The sequence below is a fragment of the Seriola aureovittata genome, chromosome 10, assembly GCF_021018895.1.
Source record: "Seriola aureovittata isolate HTS-2021-v1 ecotype China chromosome 10, ASM2101889v1, whole genome shotgun sequence".
NCBI lineage: Eukaryota > Metazoa > Chordata > Actinopteri > Carangiformes > Carangidae > Seriola > Seriola aureovittata.
The window spans coordinates 25,852,581-25,878,446 of record NC_079373.1 but is presented as its reverse complement, the minus strand read 5'-3'; the positions used below and the strand labels follow the sequence as shown (position 1 = coordinate 25,878,446).

Genomic DNA, 25,866 nt, shown 5'->3' with positions numbered 1-25,866 from the left:
ACAGTCAGGGCTCTTAATGAATGATAATAAATGAAATAATATTGTACAATACATAGATATATACATATGGTGTATATAAGAGAAACAGTCCGTCGAACTAATAGTTATTGTACTAATTATGAGCAATGTTTTCATTCCAGGCTTCATGAGGGCCGTCGCCATGTTGGGCTCTGGTAATTTAGCTCCACTATCATTCCCAACAGGACTTGTCCAATTAATTAAACATCACTGAAGATATACAGCAGTTATTAAAAAGAGAATTTGTGCAGTTATCTGTGGGTAAATGCAACAACAGCCTATTAGAAATTTCTTTTAGGACTTTTTTGTTGATTGGAACCCTCTGAACTTTTGATAATATGGATGGTATTATAGTTGTTTTATCAATTTTCTAAGTGTACTGTATCTTAAAATAATCAGGAGCCCATATTGTATTTACATCAAAACAGGTTCCCCCTTCTCTACCCATTCTTCCTGTCCATACCAGTCATTGGAAAAATCCCCTCATAATAAGATTTGAATGTAAGTAATGGAGGAACAGTTACAAAAAAGGGGGAACTTTTGCTCGAAAAAATATGTAAATTTTGAAAAATTCTCTCCATTACCACAATCAACTTGAACAAATACACCTTTTAAGTTAGGATAAATGGAAGAACTTTAAAAGATGGCTGTGTCAAGAATGAGAACCGGCCTTATTTTAGTCGTTTCACAGCCTCTCTTTGTGGATGTTGACGTATAGGAGCTTTACGTTGAGCTGTACGCTGCTATTTCAGTCGGGGAGCCAGAGGAGACGACATGGCGGCCCCTGTAAAGCTCAACTAATCTGCTGCTGGACATCTGCTGGATCCTCAGGGATCACACAACCAGCAGCAGAGCAGGAGGACCGGGCCCCTGTGTAAACCTGTCACACACAGGTGTTCATTTAGCAGTGGCCTGCTTGTCATGTTAGCAGTTTTTCAGGATCACATTTAGACACTTACATACACAGTGGGAGCTGACTGGTTAACACATCAGGACTCTTTTGTCCTATTTTTAACTTGGGATTTGGTCCCTCTGGTCTCATATGATTCTTACTTGATTGAGTCTAAAGATTATGTGGTTGTTGTGCATGTGGTTTTACAGTAAAATGGAAAAGGATCTGATGCAATATGGTAGGTTACAAAACATGCGGGACCAGTTACGCAATGAGATTTCGATATGGAAGAGGAATAAGACAAATAAGTATGCAGAATAATAATATATACCTTCAATGCTATTGCATTACAGACACATAACCAGGCAAGAGCAAAGTCAAAAACAATTTAAACCAAGCAGATGAAAGTCTTTGAAAGTCAATAAGTCTAATAACAGAAAACAAGACCACAGCATTAAAAAAAAATCGTCCCAGGAAACAATTACAAAACTGTTTCCTCATAAAAGAAGATTTAGAGCCTGGCAGAGACCCCTGCTGTCACCTGGTTGCCCAGTTTTCCTGCAGCATTTTATGGGACCATCATCTCGTATTTCTCAGACAAAGCAGCAGTGGAGGAAAAAATAGACCCGATTGATTTTGCTTTCCACGAACCAATGGACGGTGACCTCGTTGGCTGCATGGGTCCACAGCCTAAGCCCCAGATGCTTATGGGATCTTGAATGCGAGATTCCCGCCAAACACGCCAAAGACCTGGCTTAGCTCACACAATAGCACACGTAACATGGCTATATTTAAGAGCAGCAGGCCAGGTGTCGTCCAACACGCCCCCTCGCTGTGTCTCAGCAGCCAGGACTGCCAGGCATCTGAAAAGAGGACACACCTAAATATAAAAACTCTCTGAGCTGTTAGCAAAGTTTGAACCCATCAGCGAGTGCTGCTAACATACCTCACAGGTGAGAATTTTTGGGTTTATCTGCAAAGACATTCAGGTATTTGATTTATTAGATAAAAGATCTGGCTGGATGCTGGCCAGATCAGGATTTTTGTGGCGGGGGGGGGGTCTGCTGAAGTGAATTTGTTTTCCAGGATTTGTGCATTTTTTTCTGTCTGCAAACGGTGGACATAATAACATGAACACAACATGGTCTGCAATCTAATGTTTGTTTTGTTGTCATTCATCATTCTGTGTTTTTTATTCATTTATTTTGCACTGGCATGTAATTGATGTTTTCTTGGTGTGTTTTTAGTGAATCAAACATCCATTACTTTTTACGTAATGCTTTATCTTAAGAGTCTGTAATTCTGGAACAATTACCTGATTAGTTTCTGTGGAATTTGCTATTAATTACTGGAAAAACAGAGTTTCCTGCAAAGTTAAAAGCCAAGAAAAGGTTCATTCATTAGTTATTAATAACTTCAAACTGTATTCTTGACCTATCGGCTTGACTGTGGACAAATTTCACATATTTACACACTCAGCTGACCTGCTGCGCTGTGACTATACTCTCTGGGCTACACTAGGATTTAATTGGAATTCATGAATTGGAAGTGGACAAGTTCAACACAGTCTCCATTTTCATCAATTATGTCAGAATGATGCTGTTTTCAGTTCTAGTGAATAGTTTAGTAAGTAATTGATATTACACTGTCATTTAATATAAACAGTAAACTTAATGTGGTGTTAATGTGACATATATGGCAGAGTCTGCTTGTTTGAATCTGGTAATCTTAATTTTAGACGAAAGACAAAAATGAAAGTGGAACATTTTGCAGCTAATGAGTGAGATGTTTTCAAGAGTTAGTGGGTGGAGACCTAAACAGAATACAATTCTGTTTCTGCTGCTGTAAGCTAACATGTTAGCTAACACAAGTTGTGTTGTCTGCTGCCCCCAAGTGGCTGAAAATGAATTAATGTAACTTTAAGAGTAGATGATTTCTCGTTAATGTGCTCAGAAATGCATGACCACCGGTTTGGTCTTTGAAATTCAAAATTAAAGTCTTGAATTTTGGAAATACGGACTGTCATCCAGCTGTTTATGAACTAACTGGAATCATTTACTTTCCTGCAAAGTGATGAACACTTATGAAGAATATGGTGAAGAGGAGCTCAATGACTATATCATCCAGCTGAGTATTCAAGACTCCTGCCAGGATGCCTTTCTAAAATCTGCAGCCAGGTATGGAAGCAACATCCAAACTCCATCTTCCTCAAAATAAACCCCACAAATATTAAAAGCCAGTTGACTGTCCTCTGTTTTCTCTGCTCCTGGATGTTAGTTTAGCAGCAGTGACGGATGAAAACCTGAGAGTCCTGGCCGCCATCGAGCAAGGTAGGCCAGACATCACGCTGGAAATACCTTCACCATCACCGCAGAGACCCTCTTTACTTTGGTGTGTTGGCTCTCCTCTGAGGCCGGCAGCCAAAGTCACACGGTCAGCAGCTGTAGGCGAGGACTGCCAAGCATCAGGAGGCTGGCAGCCTGACAGAGAGAGGGAGATAAATAAACAGAGCCAGAACAAAGATGTGTTATGGGAGGAGGGAAAGGGGGAGACTGTTGATAGAAAAAAGTAAAGAACACAATCCAGCACGTCTCAGCTCCAGTGAGTCCTGCTTTGTGTCTGTTTCTTTCTCCTTGTCTTTCCTAAAAAAAAAACAAAAAACACCTGGGCTGTTGTTGTCTTGTTCCCGTGGTAACCAGGTGAAGTGTTGGTGCTCAGGGAGATGCTGTGTCACACCTTCGCCTTCGGGGAGTCGGACAGTCGCGGCTGGCTTCCCCTCCATCGAGCTGCATCGCAGCCGGTCCTGGAGGTTCTGGAGACTGTCCTGAGATGTAAGTACATGAGCTCAGATTTGATTAATTTCTAAACAAATACTCTCTGTGTCTGATCTCATGAAGGTGACATCATCATAAGTGTCGAACAAATATAATAACGTGCAAATATGTTTAAAATGTGCTACGCCTGCCTCAGTTCTTTTGATTGTAGATGGAGGGTTACTGATTATCCTCAGTTCATGGCAACAGTGCTTTAATTAATGCAGCAGCACAAGTCCAGTGGTGAAGGAGGTCATGAGGTCAGTTCGTCAAGCAGTGGAGACACCTGCAGACTGTTCATTCACCTGAGGCTATAAGTCAATGAACCAAAACAAAAATACAGACTTATTTAATGAACAGTTCTTACTACAAATTTAATATTTAACAGAACAATAATGCTGCAGTATGTTTTAAAGGAAGCAACCAGCAGGGGGCAGCAGAACGAGTGAACGAAGTTGCTGATGGAAACACTGACACTGAAGCAGACAGTAAATGTGCTGTAAAACCTAAACCAGGAGCCTAAAGAGGCTGAACCAGCTGATGAGACTCCACAGTGGTTCACAGCTGCCTTTTACGTCACATGCAAATATTTGATCCGAAAATTGATTCGTGCAGGTTTAACGTACAGAATTAATGTGCGGCGTTCCTGAGTCATCTGTGTGAGGCCGAGCTCACAGATCAAGTACAATATAAGTTTTCTGCCTGTCAGAGGGTTGAACACACACACACACACACACACACACACACACACACACACACAGTCGGCAATTTCTGCAACTTTCGTAAACGTTCATTCAAATCCACTTTACTCTGTGATTGATAAGCTTTGAATTGCACAGCGGCCAGGATATTAACTTCTCCTCCTCTCAAGCTCTTCTTTTTTTTTTTCATTCTCAGAACAATCATTTCTGTCACTTTTCATGTGAACAAGTGATTGCAACACAATGGATGTCTTCCTGGGGAGAGTGTCTGGAAAAACTGCACCATTATCCTGATTTTTAAACGATAACGTGTCTCCCTTTACTCTGTCGCAGCTGGCTTCATGAACACTTTTCATGGTAAATGAACTGCACTTATATACAGTGCTTTCCTACCTTACAAAGGACAAAGAAACACAAGCCTCTCCGCTTGGGGTTCAGCGTCTTGGTCAAGGACACTTTGACATGTGGCGCGTGGGACTGAACCTGCTCTACCTGTTGAGCCGCAGCTGATTGTTGACGTGGTCAGACAACAGGTAGTATGAACTAGTTCTGATCGAGTATATCCTGACCCTAAACCAAAGCTATGTTGGTCAGATGCTAAGTGGCACAGCAACAGTCAGACAGGAGTGAAAATATAACCTCCTCCTACCTTTACCCAGTGGAGGTGACACCAATAAAGAAGTAATGATGACAAGTAAAACAGGTTGACACGACAGGACCGGTGGCATCATCAAAATAATGGCTGCCTGAAATAATATTAATCCGCAGAATACTCGCTGCCCTCCTCCTGAAATCTGATGTCAACAGTCCTCTTGATCTAAAATAAGCTGTGATGTCGCTGCTCACTCATTCATCCTGGAGGTCAGCCAGCAGCGAGGTGTCCGCCGCAGCTTCCTGCCTCACCTGCCGGGTCAGCACAGCTGTCGGCCCTGTGTGAACTCCAGCAATGAACACGTTGACCCCCTTCCTCTGTGTGTGTGTGTGTGTGTGTGTGTGTGTGTGTGTGTGTGTGTGCTGTGTTTGTGTTAGTGGCGGCTCAGGGGCTCAGCCTGGAGGAGAGGACGGCCGTGGGGGGAGAGACACCGCTGACACTGGCTGTTAAAGCCGGACTGGTGGAGAACGTGAAGAGCCTGCTGGTGCACGGAGCCTCGCCTCACAACACCAACAGCAAGAACGAGTCGCCGCTGCTGCTGGGTAATACAGCAGAGACAAGACTAATGGTCCCATGAGCCACTGAAGGTCGTTACAGTACAGAAAACAAAAGTGTTGCATGGATGAAACGTGCAGAGACATCTTTGCCACTAGTGGGGTGAATATGTAAAGGTTTTCCTGAGTGGGGCACCAGAGTAAAAACTGTTGTTACCTTCCTCAAGAGCGCAATGGGGTCAAGTTGGAAAATTACCAGATTAATTTAGACCAGATTAATTTAGATTGAGGACTTTCCAAAACTTTCCAAAACACCTAAACTATGAGCTAGAAGTTGAAGATAATTGTCTGGACGTTCGTCATTTGAGTAAGACCTTTCATGTAGCCTACACAGTCGCTTGATTGATTTTAAATGAAAATATTGATAAGTGCGAACAGGACAGACTTTACATTTCCCGCCTTGAGTAGAAAAGCTAAACATTCCTCTTGGTTGTTTATCACAGCCTCCGTAAAATCACTGCTGATTAAAACAAACCTCCTCGCCTTGCAGCGGTGAGGGCCGGCTCTTACGAGATGACGTCTGCTCTGGTGGCTCACGGCGCCTGGGTGGAGCAGGTGTGCCGGAAGAGGTGGACGGCCATGCACGAGGTGGCCAAAGTCGGCAGCGTGGATATCCTGATGCTCCTGCTCAGGAACGGTGGCCGGATAAACCAGAAGGACGTGACGGGAGTGACGCCACTCGCCGTGGCGGCAGAGCATGGACACTTCCACATCGCTGAGATTTTGCTGAACTGTGGTCAGTCTGAAGACAGTTTGAACTGACTAACTTTTAAGTCATGAAAGTGGAACTCAATGGCAAAGGTCTTTGTACTAGTTGGGACTAGTTGGGACACTGTGAGGGATTTGTCAAATCTTTATAAACTTCCCTTCTACAGAACTGTCTCCATTGTTCGCTGTGCAAATGTCCAATCTCCTCTCTCTTCCCTGCTCAGGTAGCAGAGTGAACTCTCAGGCCTGTAACGGGGAAAGCGTCCTGCTGGATGCGGCCGGATCAGGAAACACTGACTGTATTAAACTGCTGCTGAACAATGGAGCCAACCCCAACCTCCCCAGCATCACCGGACACCTGCCCATCCACAAGGCCGCGTACGCCGGACACTATGAGTGAGCTCCTTCAGTCAAACAGCCACACCACGGGCTGTAATGAACAATGTGGCCTGTAGGGGGACGCCAGTTCGGCTTAAAGCATTAGTCACACCCAAAAGTTATAAAGCAAAATTCATCTGCAGATCTCCATGATATTGGCAATGCTAGATGCTTCGTGGCATAGTGACTGCTTGCAGGGCTAACGGCTAACATGCTAGCAAGCCAGGAGTATGCTAGCACCAGTTTGTTATGTCCCCTTAATTCTTTTTATCCAATCCATAATATGAGGTAAAATAGAGTAAAATGGATGGTGATACAAAGCCGATACGATAGCTTCCTCCATTTTGGACTTTCAGTTCTGTCATAGGTCCGCACCGTGAAGACAGCTTGCTATTGGTCAATAAGGCAGGTACACATGTCAAAATTCACCAAAACCGAATGTACCCCAAAAAGCTAGTACAGATTTAAATCATCTGTGTGAGTCAATCTGCAAACGTTGATGATTACTGCCTGACTCACTCTTTGTTTTCCTTTCCCACAGTGCTTTGAAGATGCTGATACCTCTGACCGATAGGAAGGCCATTAAGGAGGCAGGTCAGAGCCCAGTGCACTCTGCAGCGGAGGGAGGTCAGAGCTGCTGCCTGCAGCTGCTGCTCGCCTGCGGCTTCGACGTCAACTCCTGCATGAACACCAGAAACTCTGAAAACTACCGGGACATGAGGAGGAGCGCCTTGTACTTCGCTGTCTCCAACGGGGACGAGGTCTGCACCAAAATACTGCTGGAGGCCGGAGCGAAAACAAACCTGGACCCGCTGCTCTGCCTCCTGGTGGCGGTCCGGTCCGGGCGTTATGAGATAGTGAAGCTGCTGCTGGCGGCCAGAGCAGATGTGAACTGTTACTTCACGGTGGTGAGCGACACGGTGTTTCCCACAGCGCTGCAGTACTGCCTGAAGGACGAGGTGATGATGAGGCTGCTGCTCAACAACGGCTACGAGGTGGAGAGCTGCTTCCACTGTCACCATGACAAAGCTTTCGATGCTACGGATGATGTGGATGGAAAAATCCCAGTGAGTGTTTTCATTTTTTTTTTTAAATCAGTAGTTTGATATTTTGGGAAATACACTTGATTGCTTTCTGGCACAGTGTTAGATGAGAAGATTAACATCCCTCTGAGCTGTTTGTATGTTTTGCTTTCGCTACCTAGCAAACATTAGCGGTAACAGCTGTTTACTTACCACGCTAGAAGAAATGTAGTGAGTTCAGCATCAAACTTTATTCCGTTACTCACCAAGAGCTGTCTCCAGAGGTGGAAAGCAACCCTCTTGTTTTGCTTCTATTTCTACCCCTTCTTTTTTTCTACTGAAGTTAGCATGCTAGCCAGCTAGTCCCCGCACGGTCAGACAGTCTCGTCACTTTCCGATACCGAGTCATTGTAGCATCGAGTCTGCCCTGAGGAAGTAGTGCTGCTCAGAGGTCGTATTATAACCTCTTGTCAAGTAAACGCAACACAATGGCTGAGACTCTTGCCAAGACTGGTGAGTAAAAAGCTGTTAACGCTAATGCTGGCTATGTAGCGTTAGCAAAACTAACAAACAGCTGCTTAGCTTAGCTTAGCTTACTATAAAGATATCAATGTTCAATGATCAACCAGGACTGAAATCTGAAGGACTATAACCAAAATGTTCAATTCCATCATAATTTAAGTTTTTGCTAATATTTACATTGTTTTCATCCTTTTAATGTTAATTCTATTTTAAACTGCATTAAACAGCAAGTTGAACTTTTTAAAATCATTCAAGATGAACGTCTCAGCAGAGAAAGCAACTAAATACAAAAAACAAGGGGTTAAATTTCCCTTTAGCAGCAGAGACCACAAGTGGGAGCCCCGTCTCGCCTGTAGATACAGCTGCATGCTGGAAAATATGTTTTTATCGTGGAGTAAGGTGGAAAAAGTTACATTTCATGAGTCTGCTCTTATACACATTGACAGAAGAATAAATAAATAACCTTCTGAATGTTCGTCTCTTCTCAGTTCTGCGAGTTCATGAGTCTCTGCTGCCTCAAGCATCTGTCCGGGAGCGTGGTCCAGATTCTGCTGGACTACGTCAACCACATCCACATCTGCTCCAAACTCAGACTGATCCTGGAGAAACAGAAAGAGTGGCCCGATATATGTGAAATCCTCAGTGAGTTTAAATCGTCACACTTTTATAAAAACAAGCAGAACTACTTCAAGCAGTGATTTAGCCTTGTCTCTGCACAAAGTCGTGATGTTCTACTCCCTGTTATTCTGTTTCATCCTCTCACTCGTGCATGAATTAATAAAGTAATAATGATTTTTCTGAACCTTGATCTCCAGGCAGCCCTCGCTCCCTCAGGCACCTCTGCAGGCTGAACATCAGGAGCCGTTTGACCTTGAAGAGACTCAACAACCATGAAATCATGAACTCGCACGTGTTCCCTCCCAGACTGAAGAACTTCATACTGTACCAGGAGCTCGACCTCTACAACCGGGACCCTGAACGCATCATGTGAAGAGTCCTGCGTGTTTTTAAGGAATGTAACTATTTTAAAATCTTTGCAATCTCTATTTCTATTAAACATATCAATATTTTTAAAGTACAATTTATAATAGATTGTGTTTTTACAGAAAATGTAAATATTAGATACATAATAGGTGCTTTTTTTTAAATAACATTTCAACCCATCTACTGCATGTCAAGTGTACTTTACAGTTTTTTCCTCCATATTCATTGATTCTGAATCGATTCTTAATTTAACAGCAATTAAAACGATTCCAATTCCACTTGCAATTGTTTTTGAAATATCAACATTTAATGCAAGAAGCTCTAAAATCACCATTTTACATATTACAAGACAAAACCAACTCTGAGCCGCAGAGCTCCACTCTTCATAAAAACTATCAAAAACACGTAATTGAGCCGAACTGTTGTAACAGGCGACATGTTTCTTCATCACCATGAACACGCACTAAAGCACCAAATGTGGATTAATCCGCCGCTAAAAATAGTCCCAGACGAATGTACTATTTCATCATGTTTGAGCAACTGTTGCTAAAAACTACAGGGACAGACTGTGTTATGAAATAACTTTACATTTGTGATGCGTTTTAAAAGTTTGGTCGTCCAATCGGCCTGGAAAACTTTAGTTTTCCTCTCCATATGTATGAATGTAAATCCTTTTAGTTTCAGTGCTGATCGCCTTATTGATTGTTGAGTATTGTTCACCTGATGCATCTCATGTCAATGGAGGTTCAACGCTCGTGTGATCTGACGACTCATCTGCAATAACTGCATTAAATGTGAAGCTTCAGTCACCTGTCCTGTGAAGTTATTTCCCACCAGTGATGTACTTATTCCCTTCATTTTGAGGCGCATGTTCAACGCTCTCAAAAACCCCTCAAAATGCTAATGAAGAGGTCAAAGGTCAGAGCTGTAAATCTGCCACCAGTCACTTCACTCTCTTCTTCAGCAGGTTCATCATCGATTTGTCGTCTGACAGCACGTGGCCGGATCTCCGTGTTTTCGTCTGATGAATCTTAATGACGTGATAAATATTCATACGAGCGGCCGGCTCATTATTGTTTGTCATTAGCGCTGGAGAATGTGCAGAGTGACTTTACACTCCATTAAGTGCAGTGGAGCGGCCTGCATGTTAAATACACGGGAACAGGTGACACCTATAAATAGCATGGTGGAGTGTGTGTGTGTTTGTGTGTAAGTAGGGGTGGGCCCTGAGAGGGGGAGTGTGTGTGTGTGTGTGTGTGTGTGGGGGGGGCAGCTGAGCCACGACACAAACACTGAGCTGCTGCTGCTGCTGCTTCGTCCTGCGAATTCAACATTTACCAGGTGAGAAAAATGAAATTTAGGCTTTATAACGTTACAGGTGTATTTTTCAGATTCTCCTCAACAGAGTGATGTTAAAAGTCAAAGACTGTGTAGCTGCTGCCCGTGTTATATCTGATCGACAGTAACGAGGTCAGGGGTCAAAGTGTCCTGAAAGTAGAGCTGATAACAAAACAAAAAAAGAAAAAAGTTTGAGCTCAGGAAAGAGAAAGGAGGTGGTTTTAGTCTCGGCCTCTCGGTTTACTCTGACAGCTGCTGACCCACTTCATTCCTAAATGTTAACGTTCCCAACAGTCAGTGGTGGAGAATTCGTTCACTGCAGCACTGAAGTACAAGTCTGAGGTATTTGTACTTTACTTGAGCATTTTCCATTTTCTGCTACTTTCTATTCTATTTCTTCACAACATTTCAGAGGGAAATACTTAATACTTCCACCCAACTACACCTGGATAAAAGCTGCAGTTACTAAACTTAGCTATAGATAAAACCAGAGGTTCTCAAACTTCAAGTCAAGGACGTTCCCCTAAACCGACACAGATTAGACCACGGACCCCGTCTGATAGGAGTTTTGCTTTCAGATGTTTTATTACAGAGTGTTTGAAACCCATGAACAAAACAGATTGACAGACTTTATCTATCCTCTCAGGGAAATTCATGTAAAATAGTTTCAGATTCTGTCATCGTGTTACTTATGGATGGATTTATAGTGAATTAGATTGTTCTCGTTTTATTAAGATATCCATAATGAAAACATTAATATCATTAGTTGTAGTCCAATATAGAGTAGTTAAAATTACTTTCAATAAAGCTGCAACATTAAAATGCTGCTTCCACATTAACACACGAGTAATAACAATCTAATGATTTAATATATAATATTATAATAGTCAAAGAGGACACTTGTCTGCGTTGGGAACCTTTTAGTACTTTAAGTAGATTTTCCTGACTATACTATTTTTACTCAAGTAACATTTTCATTATAACATATAACATTTTGTACTTTTACTTAAGTAAAACTTTATAACAGTGGAACCAAGATCAACACAGAACCTTTGCATCTACAGACAAACATGTCTCTTAACTGTTAATTTAGCAGGTAACAGATTATTTCTTTTAGTTTGAGTATAAAGATCAGGGTTATTTTTAGCAGAAGTTAATGTTATGACTTGTGCTGTTGCTGAACTGAAGTCGTGGCTTTGTGTGACTGCACCTGTGTGACGTCAGAGGGATGGATGCAGCCGACGACCTGGATGAAGACGAGCTCCTGGACTGCGACGTTCAGATGATCATTCAGGAGTCGTGTCAGAGGGAACACCTGTCGGGATCAGGGAGGTACGAGCATGAACCAGCGTCACCGTCCAGATCCTCAAAACCTTGATCACATGATGCGTTTTTTCTAAAAATGTACCATCATCTTCTCGTTTGTATGTTTAGGAGTGAAGCTCTGAAGCTTGTGGACGCCATTGAACGAGGTGAAGGTCACATACAGTTGTTTTTTTTTACATCACAACTGCAAAGATATTCAAAGATATTCATTAATATCTGTCACTTTGTGAGAGATGATGCTTCTCTGTGCTCAGGTAATGAGACCGGCGGAGACACTTACACAACACAAACATATCTGAGTCCAAGTTTGGGCACAAAACAGGAAGAAGGTGCTGATCTTCACTGGTGACTTTAAATCAAACTGCTGCTGGTGCTCTGTTAACGGGATTCATCCCTGAACACACAAAGTTCAGGAGGCGCCGTGGCTGATGGGAAATGTGGTCCTACTTTTCAGAAACAGGATAAACTCCTGACCTGAAACTGTCTCTGCAGGCGACATGTTGGCGCTGCAGGAGCTCTGTGATTTCCCAGCAGCCTTCAGTGCGGTGGATGAGCGAGGCCGGTATCCTCTGCACAGGGCGGCGGTGCAACCTCTGGCCTCGGTCCTGGAGACGGTGCTGTACGGTGGGTAAGAGGTCCAAACTTTTACTTCACATGATTAAACTAGATGGCAGCACAATGAGATTCTTACTGGTTGTTGTTGCTTTTTTTAATTAATTATCAAAATCCAATATACACTACATTAACATTTATTTTTAAAGATTCGTTAAATATATAAGCTGCTGTACAAAGATCTTTTTATATCACTTCACTTTTACAGATATAAGACAATATATGTATGAAATATTACATTTTTAACACTGATAATGTCTTAAATTATAACATAAATGATTCTAATTTAATTCATTACAATCAATTCATACTAAAAATGTGAAAATATTTGATATTTGAAGTATTAAATCTGGAATTTTTACAATTTTAATAAAGATGATTCTGTTTTTATCTTATTTTTGTGTTTTTGCTGTTTTGTCTTCCAGTCAACAGGATGCTCCAAATGAGAGGATGAATGCAGAACAGTTAATACAGTGTATGATGTTTGTTCAGCTTCTTCCATCAGGCTTTAAACAGCTGGTGTTAGCAGATGATCCCATGAGTCAGTATGTGCTGCTGCAGAAGTTGATTTTCGAGCTGAATTCAGTGAAATAAAGTGTAACTTGTGTTTCAGCGTCTTTCCGTTTGACTCTGGAGGAAAAGACTCTGGAGGGTGAGACCTTCCTGACTTTAGCAGTGAAAGCCAGTTTGGTGGAAAATGTGAAGATGCTGCTGGACCACGGAGCTTCTCCTCACACCACCAACAGCAAGAACGAGTCTCCTCTGCTTTTAGGTCAGGACGCCGTCTGACATGTAGCGATGCCCCGAGACAAGTTTTGTCCGTCCTCACCGTCAGTCCCTCCTCCTCTCGTGTCCTCCCTGCAGCGGTCAGAGCCGGATCTCTTCAGACGGCTTCCTGTCTGATAGCTGGAGGAGCTCGGGTGGAGCAGGTGTGCCTGAAGAAGTGGACGGCCATGCACGAGGCCTCCAGGGCCGGATGCGTCCACGTCGTGGAGCTCCTGCTGCAGAACGGAGGTCAGGTTTTGGAGACTGACCAGCACGGAGTGACTCCTCTGGGCATTGCTGCAGAATATAGCCACGCTGAAGTCCTGGAGCTCCTCATTAAACATGGTGAACCACTAATACCACACAACCCTTCCATTTCACATCTCTTTTATTGTTCCATTGTTCTGGGTTGAAAACACACTATTAATTAAACCAGCTATGTTTAAAGCTGCACTAATCACTATCTTTATGCTATCAATGGATCAAATCTCTTATCATCACTTATCAAAATAATTGATTATGATTTAATATCAGGACATTTCTGGCCATCAGGTCTTGAATGTGCCATGATCTTGGCATCACATCCTTCATGGTTCATCTGAGTTGGTCATTTCTTTCGGATTTAGCGAAAGATTTCTTCTGCAGCCTTTCTCCAACTTTATTTAAGATAACACAGCAACTTAAGCAACGGATGAAAGGTCCAATTTATTTACAAATTATTCTGCTTTCACATGAAGGTGCTGACGTAAACGCTCAGGCGCCGAATGGCGACAGCGTCCTGTATGATGCCGCGGGTTCAGGGAATCCAGACTGTGTCAACATCCTGCTGCAGCACGGAGCAAACCCCAACATCCACAACCTGAGCTCCCAGCTGCCCATCCACCGAGCGGCGTACGAAGGACACTACCTGTGAGTACGTCAATGTTACACACCCGTTAACGCGGTGGCTTGTTGTCGGCTTTGGGACTAGTTCGAAGAAGAGGGGCCGAAAAACTCGGGAATGAACAACACAACGAGGCTTTACTTGCTGAAACGTTACTTAATAAGGTAGAAACAAATAACCATCTAACACACTGTGGTGTTCTGGAGGTTTCAGTCTCCTTATTTAACACATCCAACTCAAACATCAAGCCACAGGAAGAACAAAGCAACCTTTAGGGTTCCTCAGATTTCAGATCCCAGGTGAGTCCCTGAGTTTAAATCCCTTGGTTCCATAGTTCTGGAAACTTTTTGTCTGGAAAGTGTTGTTGGACAGACAGAAGTGGAGGGCAATACCTTTTTTATTTTGCTATCAATCCCATTGATAGTCAAACAAATCGTTTTTATCAGTACTTTGGGAGTGAATCTGTCCGTTCAGAGAGTGATCTATAGCCTCGCCTCCAAGGAAGGTAATATTTTGTGAAATGTTCAGGCTCTCCAGTTTTCATGTACATTAGTTTCAGATGTTTTGCACTTTTTCTAGAATAATCTTTTTCTCCATCAGAGCGTTGAGGATCTTGATCCCGATCACCACTCGGCGGGCTCTGAGGCTGTCCGGCCACAGCCCCGTCCACTCAGCTGCTGACGGGGGCCACGCTCACTGCCTGGAGCTCCTGCTGCAGAAAGGCTTCGACGTGAACGCGCTGTTAGCCCCTCACATCTCTGACAACTACGGAGACATGAGGAGAAGCCCGCTGTACTTCGCTGTCTCCAATGGGGACGCGACCTGTACCGAGATACTGCTGAAGGCGGGAGCCAAACCCGACCTGGACCCGCTGTGCTGCCTCCTGGTGGCGGTTCGGTCAGGACGCTACGAGATCGTGAAGCTGCTGCTGGCGGCCAGAGCTGACGTGAACTGTTACTTCACGGTGGTGAACGACACAGTGTTTCCCACAGCGCTGCAGTACTGCCTGAAGGACGAGGTGATGATGAGGCTGCTGCTCAACAACGGCTACAATGCCGAAAAGTGTTTCTGTTGTGACCATGACGACGACTGGGACGAGCTGAGCGAGTCTGAATACTCACAGCATCAGGAGGACAAAGTCACTGTGAGTTCTTTTCTTACCAAAGAAGTAATTAGTAAGTTTCACAGCATGAAACCTGGTTTGTTTGTTGATTTGTCAGAAGGATTACGCAAAAAGTATTGAACCAATTTGCACCAAACTTGGCGGAGGGACGGGTCGTGGGCCAACGACGAACTGATTACATTTTGGCACAGATCCAGATTGTTTACTATGATTTTCATTTTTTTTCTCTTAAGCCTGGTGGATGTTGTTTGACATTGGTTTTGGCGGCAGAAGATCTACAAGTATTTTGAGTCATTTATCAAACAAAAATAAACAACATTTTGTTGGTTCCAGCTTCTTAAAAACGAGGATTTGCAACTTTCCTTTGTCTTTTTAAATATCTTTGAATTGTTGGTCAGACAAAGCATGATATGTAAAAACACTTTCAGATCTGGGAAATTGTGATTTTTCATTTTAAAATAATAAGCAGATATATGATGAAAATATATGAATGAATGATAATCAAGTCCAAAGTCCAGCTGGTGACCGCTAGAGGCTGCAGTTCATTACAGCTACAATAATTTAACAGTAATTTGAGTGTGGAAGTTCAACGTAAAGGTGTTAGCTACCTGTCTGTGTCACACGAATCTCCTCTGTTGTCCAGTTTTGTGACTTCGTCAGCGTCTCCTGGATGGTGAACCTGGTGGGCCGAGTCGTGCCGATCCTCCTGGAGTACGTTGGTCAGGTGTCTCTCTGCGGCAAACTGACCAAGATCCTGGAGAAACACAAAGAGTGGCCTCACATCCACAGGACCACACGTGAGTTCGCTCTGTGGTTAATAACATGGAGACATGCTTGGTGTCACTTTGGTACAAACCACTGTTCTCTGTGGTTCCAGGCAACCCTCGCTCTCTGGCTCACCTGAGCAGAGTGGTGATCCGGAAACACCTGAGCTGCAGCGGCCTCATGTCCGTCCACCTGCCCAACAGGCTGAAGGACTACCTGCTGTTCAAAGACAACGACCTGTACTCCAAAATCATCTGCAGGGAGGACTGAGGGGACGGGTTCCCTCCGATCAACTGCGTCTTAAACATTAGCAACTTTGATTTTTTTACTTTTGTGGTTTATGTAACGGGGCCTGTATTTATCAAACTTTTAAAAGATACACTGAAGAAAAAGTGTGAGCAATAACACACATTTCTACACTCCAACAACTACAACAAAACAGTATTAAAGACATTTTGTTTTCTGTTCGTAAAGTTTCAGTGGCAGTGACGTTCGAGGAGTCAGGACATCATGTTGTTGTTTGGTTGTGTTGATAATTTATGTACTAACCTCTAAAACACTTTCTCATGACAATTAGTATGCAGTATATACTGTATGTCATAAGAAAAAAAAGTATGTTAAGTAAATAGATATTATATTTGCATGAAATCCTTTGTATTTAATTATTAATATGTGAAAGTAGCAAAAATATAATATATTTACAGAAAAAAAAAATTATGTGGGGAAAAAAGTGGAGTAACACTGTGTCAAATGTTCATTAATTAGTTTGTTAATTCAAACATTAATTTTAGTACTTATTGCTTCAGCTAATGTGTCACATGAAAACATGAAAGTGTGTTCGCCTCTGTTTTTGCACTGCAATCATCTTTGAATTTTTACTTTTCATCATTGAATTACGTCCAAGCAGTTTGATAAATACAAGCCCTGATTCGTACTGTATGACTGTAAATGATTTTTGTTTAACATTGTTTCAAAGGGGCATTAACTAAGATTATCATTGTCCCGACTGTTGCACAAAATAACCAGAAAATATCTGCAGTTAGTCATTGATAATTGTCACTTCATCACTGCGTCAGGTGACTCAGGAAATCTACCAGACCAGGTGAAGTTCAGACCATTACATGACCCAAAGCAGGAAATGTATATACTGTAAATTCTCAAATAAAAGCCGAAATTGAAATAACGCTCACGTCTGAAGAACTACTCAACGGTAATTAATTCCAGTCTCCGCTACTTTGCCATTTTATTTTCGAGCACTTTTGATTTACTGTCAGTAAAACTCACTTTCTGCAAAGATGTTTCACATTAAAAGCCTTTCAGTGGCTAAAGGGCATAATCCATCCAGTTCCTGGTAGACTTTTAATGTGAAACATCTGCAGGAAGTATTATTATTATTATTATTATTATTATTGTTATGCTGAATTTACCAAGATAAAGAAAACTGGGAAGTTTCTTTTGAAAATATACGAGTAAAACAGGAGAAATTAGAAATAAAATAAAAGCCAAAGTCATGTCCTCACTAATGTCTGAGAATTTATGACGTTATCAGTATTAAGAATAAGTTTCTACTCTCACATTTCTAACAGTTGTAAATATGTTTGTTCTGTGTTTTATGTAATTACAATATGTTTAGTGGGACCCATGAACGTCAGCACCAGATGTCGTGCCTGTTCATGTTTTAGATGTGGAGATATTTCACTGAATAAGTTTAAACTTTGACCTGCTGGTGGCACTAGAGAAAAATATCAGAGAATCATCAGAGTCACTGGAATTCATCCTCTGAGGAACAAGAATGTCCGCTCCACATTTCATGGCAATCCATTCGATATATGGGAATGTCAGTCTGAATCAAGTTGCTGCCTTTCTCATGAGAAGTTGAGTCTGTTCTCCCCATCTAGTGGCCGCTGGGGGAACTGCAGCTGCTCATTTTCATAACACAACACAGAGAGACAGCGAACACGCAGAGAAAGTGTGACCCGCGTCCTCCTGATGACAGACTCTAAATTTAACCTCCTGACCTGCAGAAATAACTACAACAACAACACGGCTCTGCATTCTGGCAGGTCACCTGCGAACCTGATAACAGAGGGAGGTCACATTGTTTTGAACGACCTCCAAGACTGTTTACACATCCAGCTGGAAATCGGGTCAGATCTGAGGCGGCCGCAACCGCAGCAGGTGTGTTAATGTGTTAAAACAAAGCAGAGCACCTACAGATTAAAGGGAGACAATAAAACCAGGAGTACGTTACACATCTCAGGTGTCATCTCTCTCTTTTGTTAAATCAGTGACACTGAATCAGACTTTATCTTCAGCTTCTTTCAGTTTCCTTATTATAAAAATATAAATATGTTCAACTGACACTATCACTATCTGGTGCTCGACATCTACACCTCCACCAGCTGTCGCATCATAATTGCAAGCGCCGTTAATTAAAGGCCCTTTAACATGCAGTGTTATCTTTAGGATGATTAACTTTAAAACAACACAGACACACTCAAGGTGAAGTTCAGCTCTCCTGAAACACAGCGTTTATCTCTGAGGTGGACTCTCTCTGGTTCTCACCTGCAGTAACCCAGATTAATAGGAACAGCTGCATGACAACACGCAGCACCAACAATGGCAGATCACTTTATTATTTACGTCTGGCAGCAGCTGGTATTCTCTGATGAAGTCCACGAAGAACACGCTCATATCAGCATGTCGGATAAAGTTAGCTGCAAAATGAGAACACGTTCTTATAAATAGATGCTGACAGCACCGCTGCTGGCATCAGGAATAACCCACAATACGTAGAAAGTAACTTTAAATAAAGAGATGAACAGAAGAGGGCAGCGATGCACATCACACATGATACAATCCTGCCAATAAAAAGCACCAGAGCGGAGAGATAACGACCATCTACGCCCTTGTTGTCGGCTTTAATACCTGCTTCCATAGTGGAGGTCTGAGCTTTCAAGTTGCTCCCAACTTAAGCTCCTGTTTAGACTCTGAAAGTCACACAGCAAGATTCATCTGTGCATCGTTGCAAAGAAAGAGGTGCTGGAAACTTGGTGTAGTACTGACTGACTGCAGGCCTCGCTGGTTGAGTAACAAGCCAGACAACAAGCTAACACTGTTTATTCAAGTTTATTTACACAAGATGTGCAGTTGTCTCTTTTATGGAACAGTTTATTACAATATAAACTGTCCATGGTACCACACAGCTTATAAGAGAGCTCCCTCCATTTTGGACTCTCTGTTCCCTCAAAGGTAAACACTGGCGAGAGGGTTTGCAGCTGGTCAATGGTACAAATTTGTATCTTAAAGGTCCCGTATAGTAAAAAGGTCTGTGTCCATGTGTAGTGTGATTATAGATCAGCTCTAGCTTCTATATTAATACTGTGAAAGTATCAAAGCCTCTGTCCACAGAGAAATGCACACAGCCTGTATTCAGAAACTGAGCCTTAAAACCAGCCGTCAGGACTTCTGTAACTTTGTGATGTCACAACAAAGCAGTCACCAAGCCCCGCCCACCTGGCCCCACCATCCAAACCTTGCAGGATTTGGTTTCTCTGAGTGTTTTTACCTGAAATCTGCTGTATTTTTATTGGATCACTCAGAAAACAGTCAGAAGAGAGGCTCAGAGCCTCCTCTCTTCTGATTGGCTCTGCCTTAAAGTTCCACATAATTGAGGGCGTGGCTGCTTTGAGTGACAGGTGGGTGAGTGTATGCTTGCCACAAAATGGCATGTATTAAAGTCTCTGCTCCACCTCTTTATCCATTTTCCGATTAACCGAGAGTTAGGTTCGGAATCAGAAACTGCCAAGATGGCGACGGTAAAGCAGCTCACTCTGAGCGGAGGCTACTTCCATCTTTATTGACAGTCTGTGGTTAAAACACGCAGCAATCACCACTTTGGTCCTTTGTTCTGCAGCTGGATGACTGATGCTCATCAGCAGTAATCCAGGTCAAAGGTCAAATTTACAGCATATTTAGGATGAGACATGTAACATGATACAGCTTGTTAAACACGCTCAGGGACGGATGCATGTTGATGGTTGTCTTGGCAACCACACAACAAACCAGCCACTGCTGATGAAGACGATGATTAGAAGCTCCAGAGCAGTTACTGCTTTTATCTGATTGGCACCGGGAGAGTTTCTTTTATCGCTGTAGTTAATCTTTCTTGTTTGACATGACATTCAGTTTTGAACTTGACATGAGAAACTCTGGAGATGAAAATGTCCATGAGAAAGTTGCAGGTTTTTATTCTACAGTCTTACAGGTCAGTCTGTCCTGACTTGATGTTGTTGTGTTCTGGTGTAAACATCAGCGTCCACCATCAGTCCTCCCCCGCTGCCAGCCGGAGCTGCACTGTACATAATCCCATCATCCTCGGGGGGGAACAAGTGTTTCCCCGACAACACCACAACCACGGCGTGTTTCTGTGTCCTGACACGTTACATAACGCCGCTGTGCTTCATCTCCAATGTCTCCCAGCAGAGTTTTGTTCCCTTCTTTTCTTTCGAGGCACGAGTCGCTGATGAGCTCTCAGTGCAGGCCACTCAGAGGGCTCACATTCCTGCAGTAAACCTATCTCATTGACCCCCCCCCCACCACACCACCAACACCCAACACCCTAAAAAAAGACAGGACCATCACAGGCATGGCGGCCCTCCCCCTTCTCCCCGTCAGGATCCTCTGGCAGCTGGGACACAGTAGATGAACAAGGAGTCACCAGACACCCACAGCATCCCTGATCTGAGGGAATCTGATGGAGGACAAGCCAGTGAAGCAAAGCAGGAGAGAGAGAACAACTTAAGGAAGATTTAATCAAGTATCCGAGGAGTAAAAGTGCAAAGAAAAGAGTTGAAGTTAGAGATTTAAAAGCGTTTTGGGGAGTCCGGAAACCAGCACTGAACCATGAGTACCTTGGGGTACGGCAGGGAGCTGAAGAAGTACGAGGAGGTGGACGAAGACGAGCTGTTGGCCACGCTGTCCTCAGAGGAGCTCCAGGAGCTGGAGAGAGAGCTGGCCGACCTCGACCCCGACAACAACGTCCCCATCGGCCTGAGGCAGAAAGACCAGACCGCCAAAACCCCGACGGGGAACTTTGACAGGGACGCTCTGCTGAAGTACTGGGAGGAGGAGAACAAGAAGCTGCAGGAGGACGAGAAGGTGGAGTCCAACGTTGTACAGGTAAGAACAAAAATCAGTACCTGAGTTTTTTTTAATTACCAAGAGACAATTAATCACAACATCTCTGCTGAAAATCTGTGAAATCATCCATCAGTTTTTTTGATGAATGATTTTCAGTTTTTTGTTATCGTCTTGAGGAAATACATTTGAGTGGAGTTTTAGGAAACTTTTTGGTGCCTTTCATGCAGATTTTACAGTTAGCTGCTGATGTGCAACATTTTTAATGCAAGAAAAGACTAAAACAAAATGATCTTTTTACAACATCCATGTTTTTGTTGATGATTTGTTGTTGTTGTTGTTGTTGTTTTTGTTTTTGTTGTCTTCTCTGTTAAGCTTCTCTGCTGCTGTAACATCCAGTTCATGGATGTTACAGCAGCAAAGAGAGTTTTTTTCTGCTTGTCTCTGCATCAGCACACGATAATTAACTTTGACAGAATAACACTTGATCAAATATCGACTGTGATTGATTATCTCTTTACAGTAGCAAGTTTCAAGTCTCTGTAAACGGGTTTCAAGAGAAAATTAAAAAACTAAATAGTTAAAGTCGCATTAAAGAAAACCTATGGTCAGAAATTCTGTTAACTTCAAGTGACAAGAATGTTTAAAGCTGCACTATTAAGTTTCACATTAACAATTAAACAGCAACATGTAATCTGAAATGGGTGGAATTATTAACAACCCTGAAGTTGTACGAAGCTTTTTAGCTTTTTTTATTTTGTAGTTTTGGTTCACAGCTCATTTACCGTCAGGTTCAGTTCTGGTTTTCTTCAAACAAGCTCCAGTAAATCAAACTGTGCAGAACATGACCAGCAGCAAACAGCAGATAGACTGTAATAAAGACAACATGCAGAATGAATAGATCTGAGTGACGCGACTAAACTGTCTCACGCTGTCAAAGTAAGACTCCGCATCAACACCCTCACAACTTATTCTTTAAAATTAAAATCAGAAAAAAGATTCAGTTTCAGTTTAGGATTAAAGGACCACTCCAACAATTTTCCACTTTAAGATCAGTTGACTCATCACATTAGCACTACTCCGCTTGTAACAACAGTTGTGTGTATATATATATATATATATATATATATATATATATATATATATATATATATATATATATATATATATATATGTCTGCTGAAGACTCCAGAGGATAATGAGCATAGTGATCCTGTCAGGGTTAAGAGTTCCTCACAAACTGGAGGTGTAAAAGAGACATGTTTTTTTTAACCAAGCAGTCAAGGTCCAATTGCATTTTGAGAAATGTAGGATCCAAGAACGTGACCCATACGATGGACTAAAAATCGGGATATTTCCTCCCATGTTGTGTGTGGTTTTGATATGAAGCTTTTTACTTTGAGTCCAACGAGAGAATGAAACTTTATTATGTATAATGATGTAGAAAGTGTCACGTGTGTCCATTTTATTTAAACGTGTCACTGGAAAAAACAGTCTAAAAATATAGCCTGTCTGAGAAATGCCAGCTTTAATGAGCGGCTGCCAGCGCTGGAGAGGGTTCTTAATTAAAAGCCCTGGGGCTGCAGAATGTCAGGGTTCGACCTCATTTTCTGTCCTGTTATCGTCTGCAGGAAGGGCGGCCAGATAAGAGCAGGGAGGAACGAGTGTCAGCGAGCGGCAGCAACACCGGCAAGACTCTGGGCAGTGACAGGAAGAAGGTTTCAAATAAGGAGAAGAAAGCGCAGAGTGTTTCTGGGAAAAACGACGCAAAGGTAAACGAGGCAGAAAAGAAAGACGAGTGTAAAAAGGAAGCGCCGATCAGGAGTAAATGTCCCCAGAGGAACGGCGTCTCAAAAGGCTCGAGGAGTGAACTGAGGAGGACTGAAACCACAGACCAAAACCTGAACACGACCTCTGACCGAGCGAGCGGCAACCCCATCATCATCGACACAGCTCTGGAGCAGATTCTGGGTGACGATCCCGCCATGAACGAAGTCAACCTCAACAACATCGAAGACATCTCCCAGGAGACCTTGCTTCGTTTTGCCGAGGCCCTGTGCACAAACACTCACGTGCACATGTTCAGTCTCGCTAACACCCACGCCGATGACCGGGTCGCCTTTGCCATCTCCAAGATGCTCCGTGAAAACTGCTCCATCAGAAACCTGAACATCGAGTCCAACTTCGTGTCGGGTCAAGGCATCCTGGCTCTGCTGGCGGCGCTGCAGCACAACAGGACGCTGGTGGAGCTTCGCTTCCACAACCAGAGGCACATCTGCGGGGGTAAGGTGGAGATGGAGATGGTCCAGCTGCTGAGGGAGAACACCACTCTGCTCAAGCTCGGCTACCAGTTCGACCTCCCGGGCCCCAGGATGACGGCGACCGGCATCCTGACACGCAACCAGGACCAACAGCGACAGAGGAGGCTTCAACAGAAGAAGGAACAGAGTCCTCCAGAGGTGTCGGGACAAGTTTCTGCTTCAACTGCAGAAAAAAGACCTTCAAAAAAGCCGCCGCAATCTTCTAAGATTGTTGAAAAGCAGAACAGAAATCCTCCTCCTCCTCCTCCTCCTCCATCCCATGACCCGCCCACGAGGAAGATCGCCGAAATGGTCAAACAGCACGAAAGCTCAAACAGCACGAAGGGTCAGTCGAACCAGAGGAAACCGAGGTCAAAGAAGCTGAAGAACGGCGCCAACGAGAAGGAGAGCGCTGACATTCTCAAAGACCTGAAGAACGGCTTGAAACCGTCGCTGCAGAAGAAACGAGAGGAACCGGCCCACCTGCCGCCGCCGCAGAGGTCGAGCCGTGACGACCTGATGGCGGCGATTCGCGGAAGCAGCATCAGGGCCTTAAAAAGGGTAAGACTTCCTGTGAGTCCGTCACTGACTGATCTATATTAGGGTTTGAAGGAATTTTGTTTTGCTTGAGTGGAAGCATCACAGACATAATTCAGCCTCCAAAAGCCATTAGCCCCCGTCTGCCGAGAGCCTGCTGTCATCAGAGGGCAGCTTCTGTCGCTCCGTGAATTCCTCAACTCTCCGTCAGGTTATAAATAGTTTGACTTCTTCACTGCTGTTTGATAAGACTGATTGGTCCGGGAGCCGCTGGGAAGAGAGCAGACGAGCTGAAAAAACAATATAGAAGTATTCAACTTAAACATTATGTAAACATCAGTCTTTAAGTGGGTTCTTCTGTTTGTCAGATTGCGGGGACGATTCTGTTCATGCAGCTGGATCACGGAGACTCCCCCCCCCCCCCACACGTTGTGAACCATTAAGTTTTAGGGGTTAAGACTTAAGGTCAGGGTTTCAGGGGTGATGGTTGGGGTGAGACATTTAGCGATTAACAGCAAGTCTCCTGGGAATTAATGTAAGTCAATGCAGCGTACATACAGTTCAACTGGAAACTCAGTTTTATAGATTGTTTAGGGAACAATGTGAGAAAAGAGCAGGATGTTCATTCTTAGCAAACCTGCCCTTGATAAATACAGTTTTAAAATAAGATCAAATTAAATAAAATTATGGATGAAATGAATGGTAGTGGGCGTGGCTTTTCACTTAATCTTTCCAATAGTGATGCATAGTTTTCACAGTTCCTAAGCAACACTAAATATTGATTGTAATGATGGCACTTCTATGTGGAAGCTGATAGTGGCTGTTGATGCAAGTATTTTTATTTTATATTTATTTATCCTGTCGTCAAAACTTTATTACTTTGTTTTCTCAGAATATTGTTTTTTGTTGTTGTTGTTGTGATAACAACATATTTATCATCATCATCTTCTTGAGAAAACAATTTCTTTTACATTTAAACCTTTGTGCTTCATGATTTACTCAAATCTGCTGCCCTACAACCCAAGATATAACCTATTCTATTTTATTATTATTATTATTTTGTTTTTTGAGATGACTAACTAATCATTTTTGCTGGGTGTCTTAATAATAAAAATAAAATGTAATTTTTTTAAGTTTTGGAAAGTAATTGAACTTCCATCCACCCAGTTTTAAATCTGCTGCAGCTGATAAACGTGTGTGTGATGTTTGTCGTTGCAGGTGGATCAGTCACAGACCTGAAACCCCCCCCCCCCCCCCCCCGACTCGTCACACCTGAACTGTTCTCACTTTGTATTGAAATATTTAAAGATTTTTATTTCACCTCAAATGTCACTTTTTAACAGGATGTTGTTTAAGTCGTCACACAGTGAAGCAGCAGACTGCACTTCTCCCTGTTTCAGTTATTGTTGTTATGTTTTGTTACCGTGTGAAAGCGACTGTGAAAACTGATGTGTAGAGAAATAAAAGTTTATGTTCTGCCTCGGCCTTCACGTTCGTTAACACTGAACCCATGAAAGGTTCTCTACCCACTTGTTCAGTTTTTCCTCTGGCTCAGGATCAGAATAAGGTTTTTTAAGTCTTGCAGATGATTCTACTTTTTTATTATGATTTGAATTAGCTCTGCTACAAAAGGCTGCTGTGTGCACTTGTTCTTATGAGTTTAAGGCAGGAACAACATCACAATCGGTTTAAATCAGCAGTTTCTTTAATTATAAGCCTCGATGAATCTGATATTATCATCAATATATTATAAATAATTTCTAACTATGCGATTCAGATTTTAAATCCAATTATTCAAGCGAAATGATTCAAATTTGAATATAAATGTTTATAG

At 42.8% G+C, this 25,866-nt stretch overlaps 3 protein-coding genes across 7 annotated transcripts; all 3 read left to right on the top strand.

Moving 5' to 3' along the window:
* Positions 1 to 13: 13 nt before the first annotated feature.
* On the top strand, positions 14 to 10,049 carry LOC130175723 (ankyrin repeat and SOCS box protein 15-like). The gene is made up of 9 exons (XM_056386236.1): positions 14 to 3,087; positions 3,188 to 3,240; positions 3,610 to 3,741; positions 5,454 to 5,618; positions 6,121 to 6,366; positions 6,563 to 6,734; positions 7,258 to 7,783; positions 8,749 to 8,902; positions 9,076 to 10,049. Exons 1-9 carry the CDS (start codon positions 2,984 to 2,986, stop codon positions 9,249 to 9,251), a joined length of 1,728 nt encoding a protein of 575 aa, XP_056242211.1. The 5' UTR covers positions 14 to 2,983; the 3' UTR covers positions 9,252 to 10,049.
* Positions 10,050 to 10,515: 466 nt separating this feature from the next.
* On the top strand, positions 10,516 to 17,239 carry asb15a (ankyrin repeat and SOCS box containing 15a). 5 transcript variants are annotated; one of them, XM_056386295.1, is made up of 11 exons: positions 10,516 to 10,585; positions 11,771 to 11,914; positions 12,017 to 12,054; positions 12,401 to 12,536; positions 12,946 to 12,995; positions 13,134 to 13,292; positions 13,385 to 13,630; positions 14,023 to 14,194; positions 14,769 to 15,312; positions 15,935 to 16,088; positions 16,169 to 17,239. In XM_056386295.1, the coding sequence occupies exons 2-11, from the start codon at positions 11,811 to 11,813 to the stop codon at positions 16,324 to 16,326; spliced, it is 1,761 nt and encodes a 586-aa protein (XP_056242270.1). In that variant the 5' UTR covers positions 10,516 to 10,585; positions 11,771 to 11,810; the 3' UTR covers positions 16,327 to 17,239. The 5 variants fall into 5 exon arrangements, with proteins under 5 accessions (XP_056242270.1, XP_056242272.1, XP_056242271.1 ...); XM_056386296.1 differs by having other exon boundaries at positions 10,518 to 10,585; positions 11,807 to 11,914; XM_056386297.1 differs by lacking the exon at positions 12,946 to 12,995 and having other exon boundaries at positions 12,401 to 12,532.
* A 3,519-nt stretch (positions 17,240 to 20,758) lies between these two features.
* Positions 20,759 to 25,302, top strand: lmod2a (leiomodin 2 (cardiac) a). The gene is made up of 3 exons (XM_056387586.1): positions 20,759 to 21,237; positions 22,827 to 24,056; positions 25,251 to 25,302. The coding sequence occupies exons 1-3, from the start codon at positions 20,962 to 20,964 to the stop codon at positions 25,269 to 25,271; spliced, it is 1,527 nt and encodes a 508-aa protein (XP_056243561.1). The 5' UTR covers positions 20,759 to 20,961; the 3' UTR covers positions 25,272 to 25,302.
* The last annotated feature ends 564 nt before the right edge of the window (positions 25,303 to 25,866 follow it).

Coding starts and splice junctions, on each gene's coding strand:
- LOC130175723 (XM_056386236.1), top strand. CDS start 2,984: ATGAACACTTATGAAGAATATGGTGAAGAGGAGCTCAATGACTATATC. Junction 3,742..5,453: donor TCTGGAGACTGTCCTGAGAT/GTAAGTACATGA, acceptor TGTTTGTGTTAG/TGGCGGCTCAGGGGCTCAGC. Junction 7,784..8,748: donor ATGTGGATGGAAAAATCCCA/GTGAGTGTTTTC, acceptor GTCTCTTCTCAG/TTCTGCGAGTTCATGAGTCT.
- asb15a (XM_056386295.1), top strand. CDS start 11,811: ATGGATGCAGCCGACGACCTGGATGAAGACGAGCTCCTGGACTGCGAC. Junction 13,293..13,384: donor CGAGTCTCCTCTGCTTTTAG/GTCAGGACGCCG, acceptor TCCTCCCTGCAG/CGGTCAGAGCCGGATCTCTT. Junction 15,313..15,934: donor ATCAGGAGGACAAAGTCACT/GTGAGTTCTTTT, acceptor TCTGTTGTCCAG/TTTTGTGACTTCGTCAGCGT.
- lmod2a (XM_056387586.1), top strand. CDS start 20,962: ATGAGTACCTTGGGGTACGGCAGGGAGCTGAAGAAGTACGAGGAGGTG. Junction 21,238..22,826: donor TGGAGTCCAACGTTGTACAG/GTAAGAACAAAA, acceptor TATCGTCTGCAG/GAAGGGCGGCCAGATAAGAG. Junction 24,057..25,250: donor GCATCAGGGCCTTAAAAAGG/GTAAGACTTCCT, acceptor TTGTCGTTGCAG/GTGGATCAGTCACAGACCTG.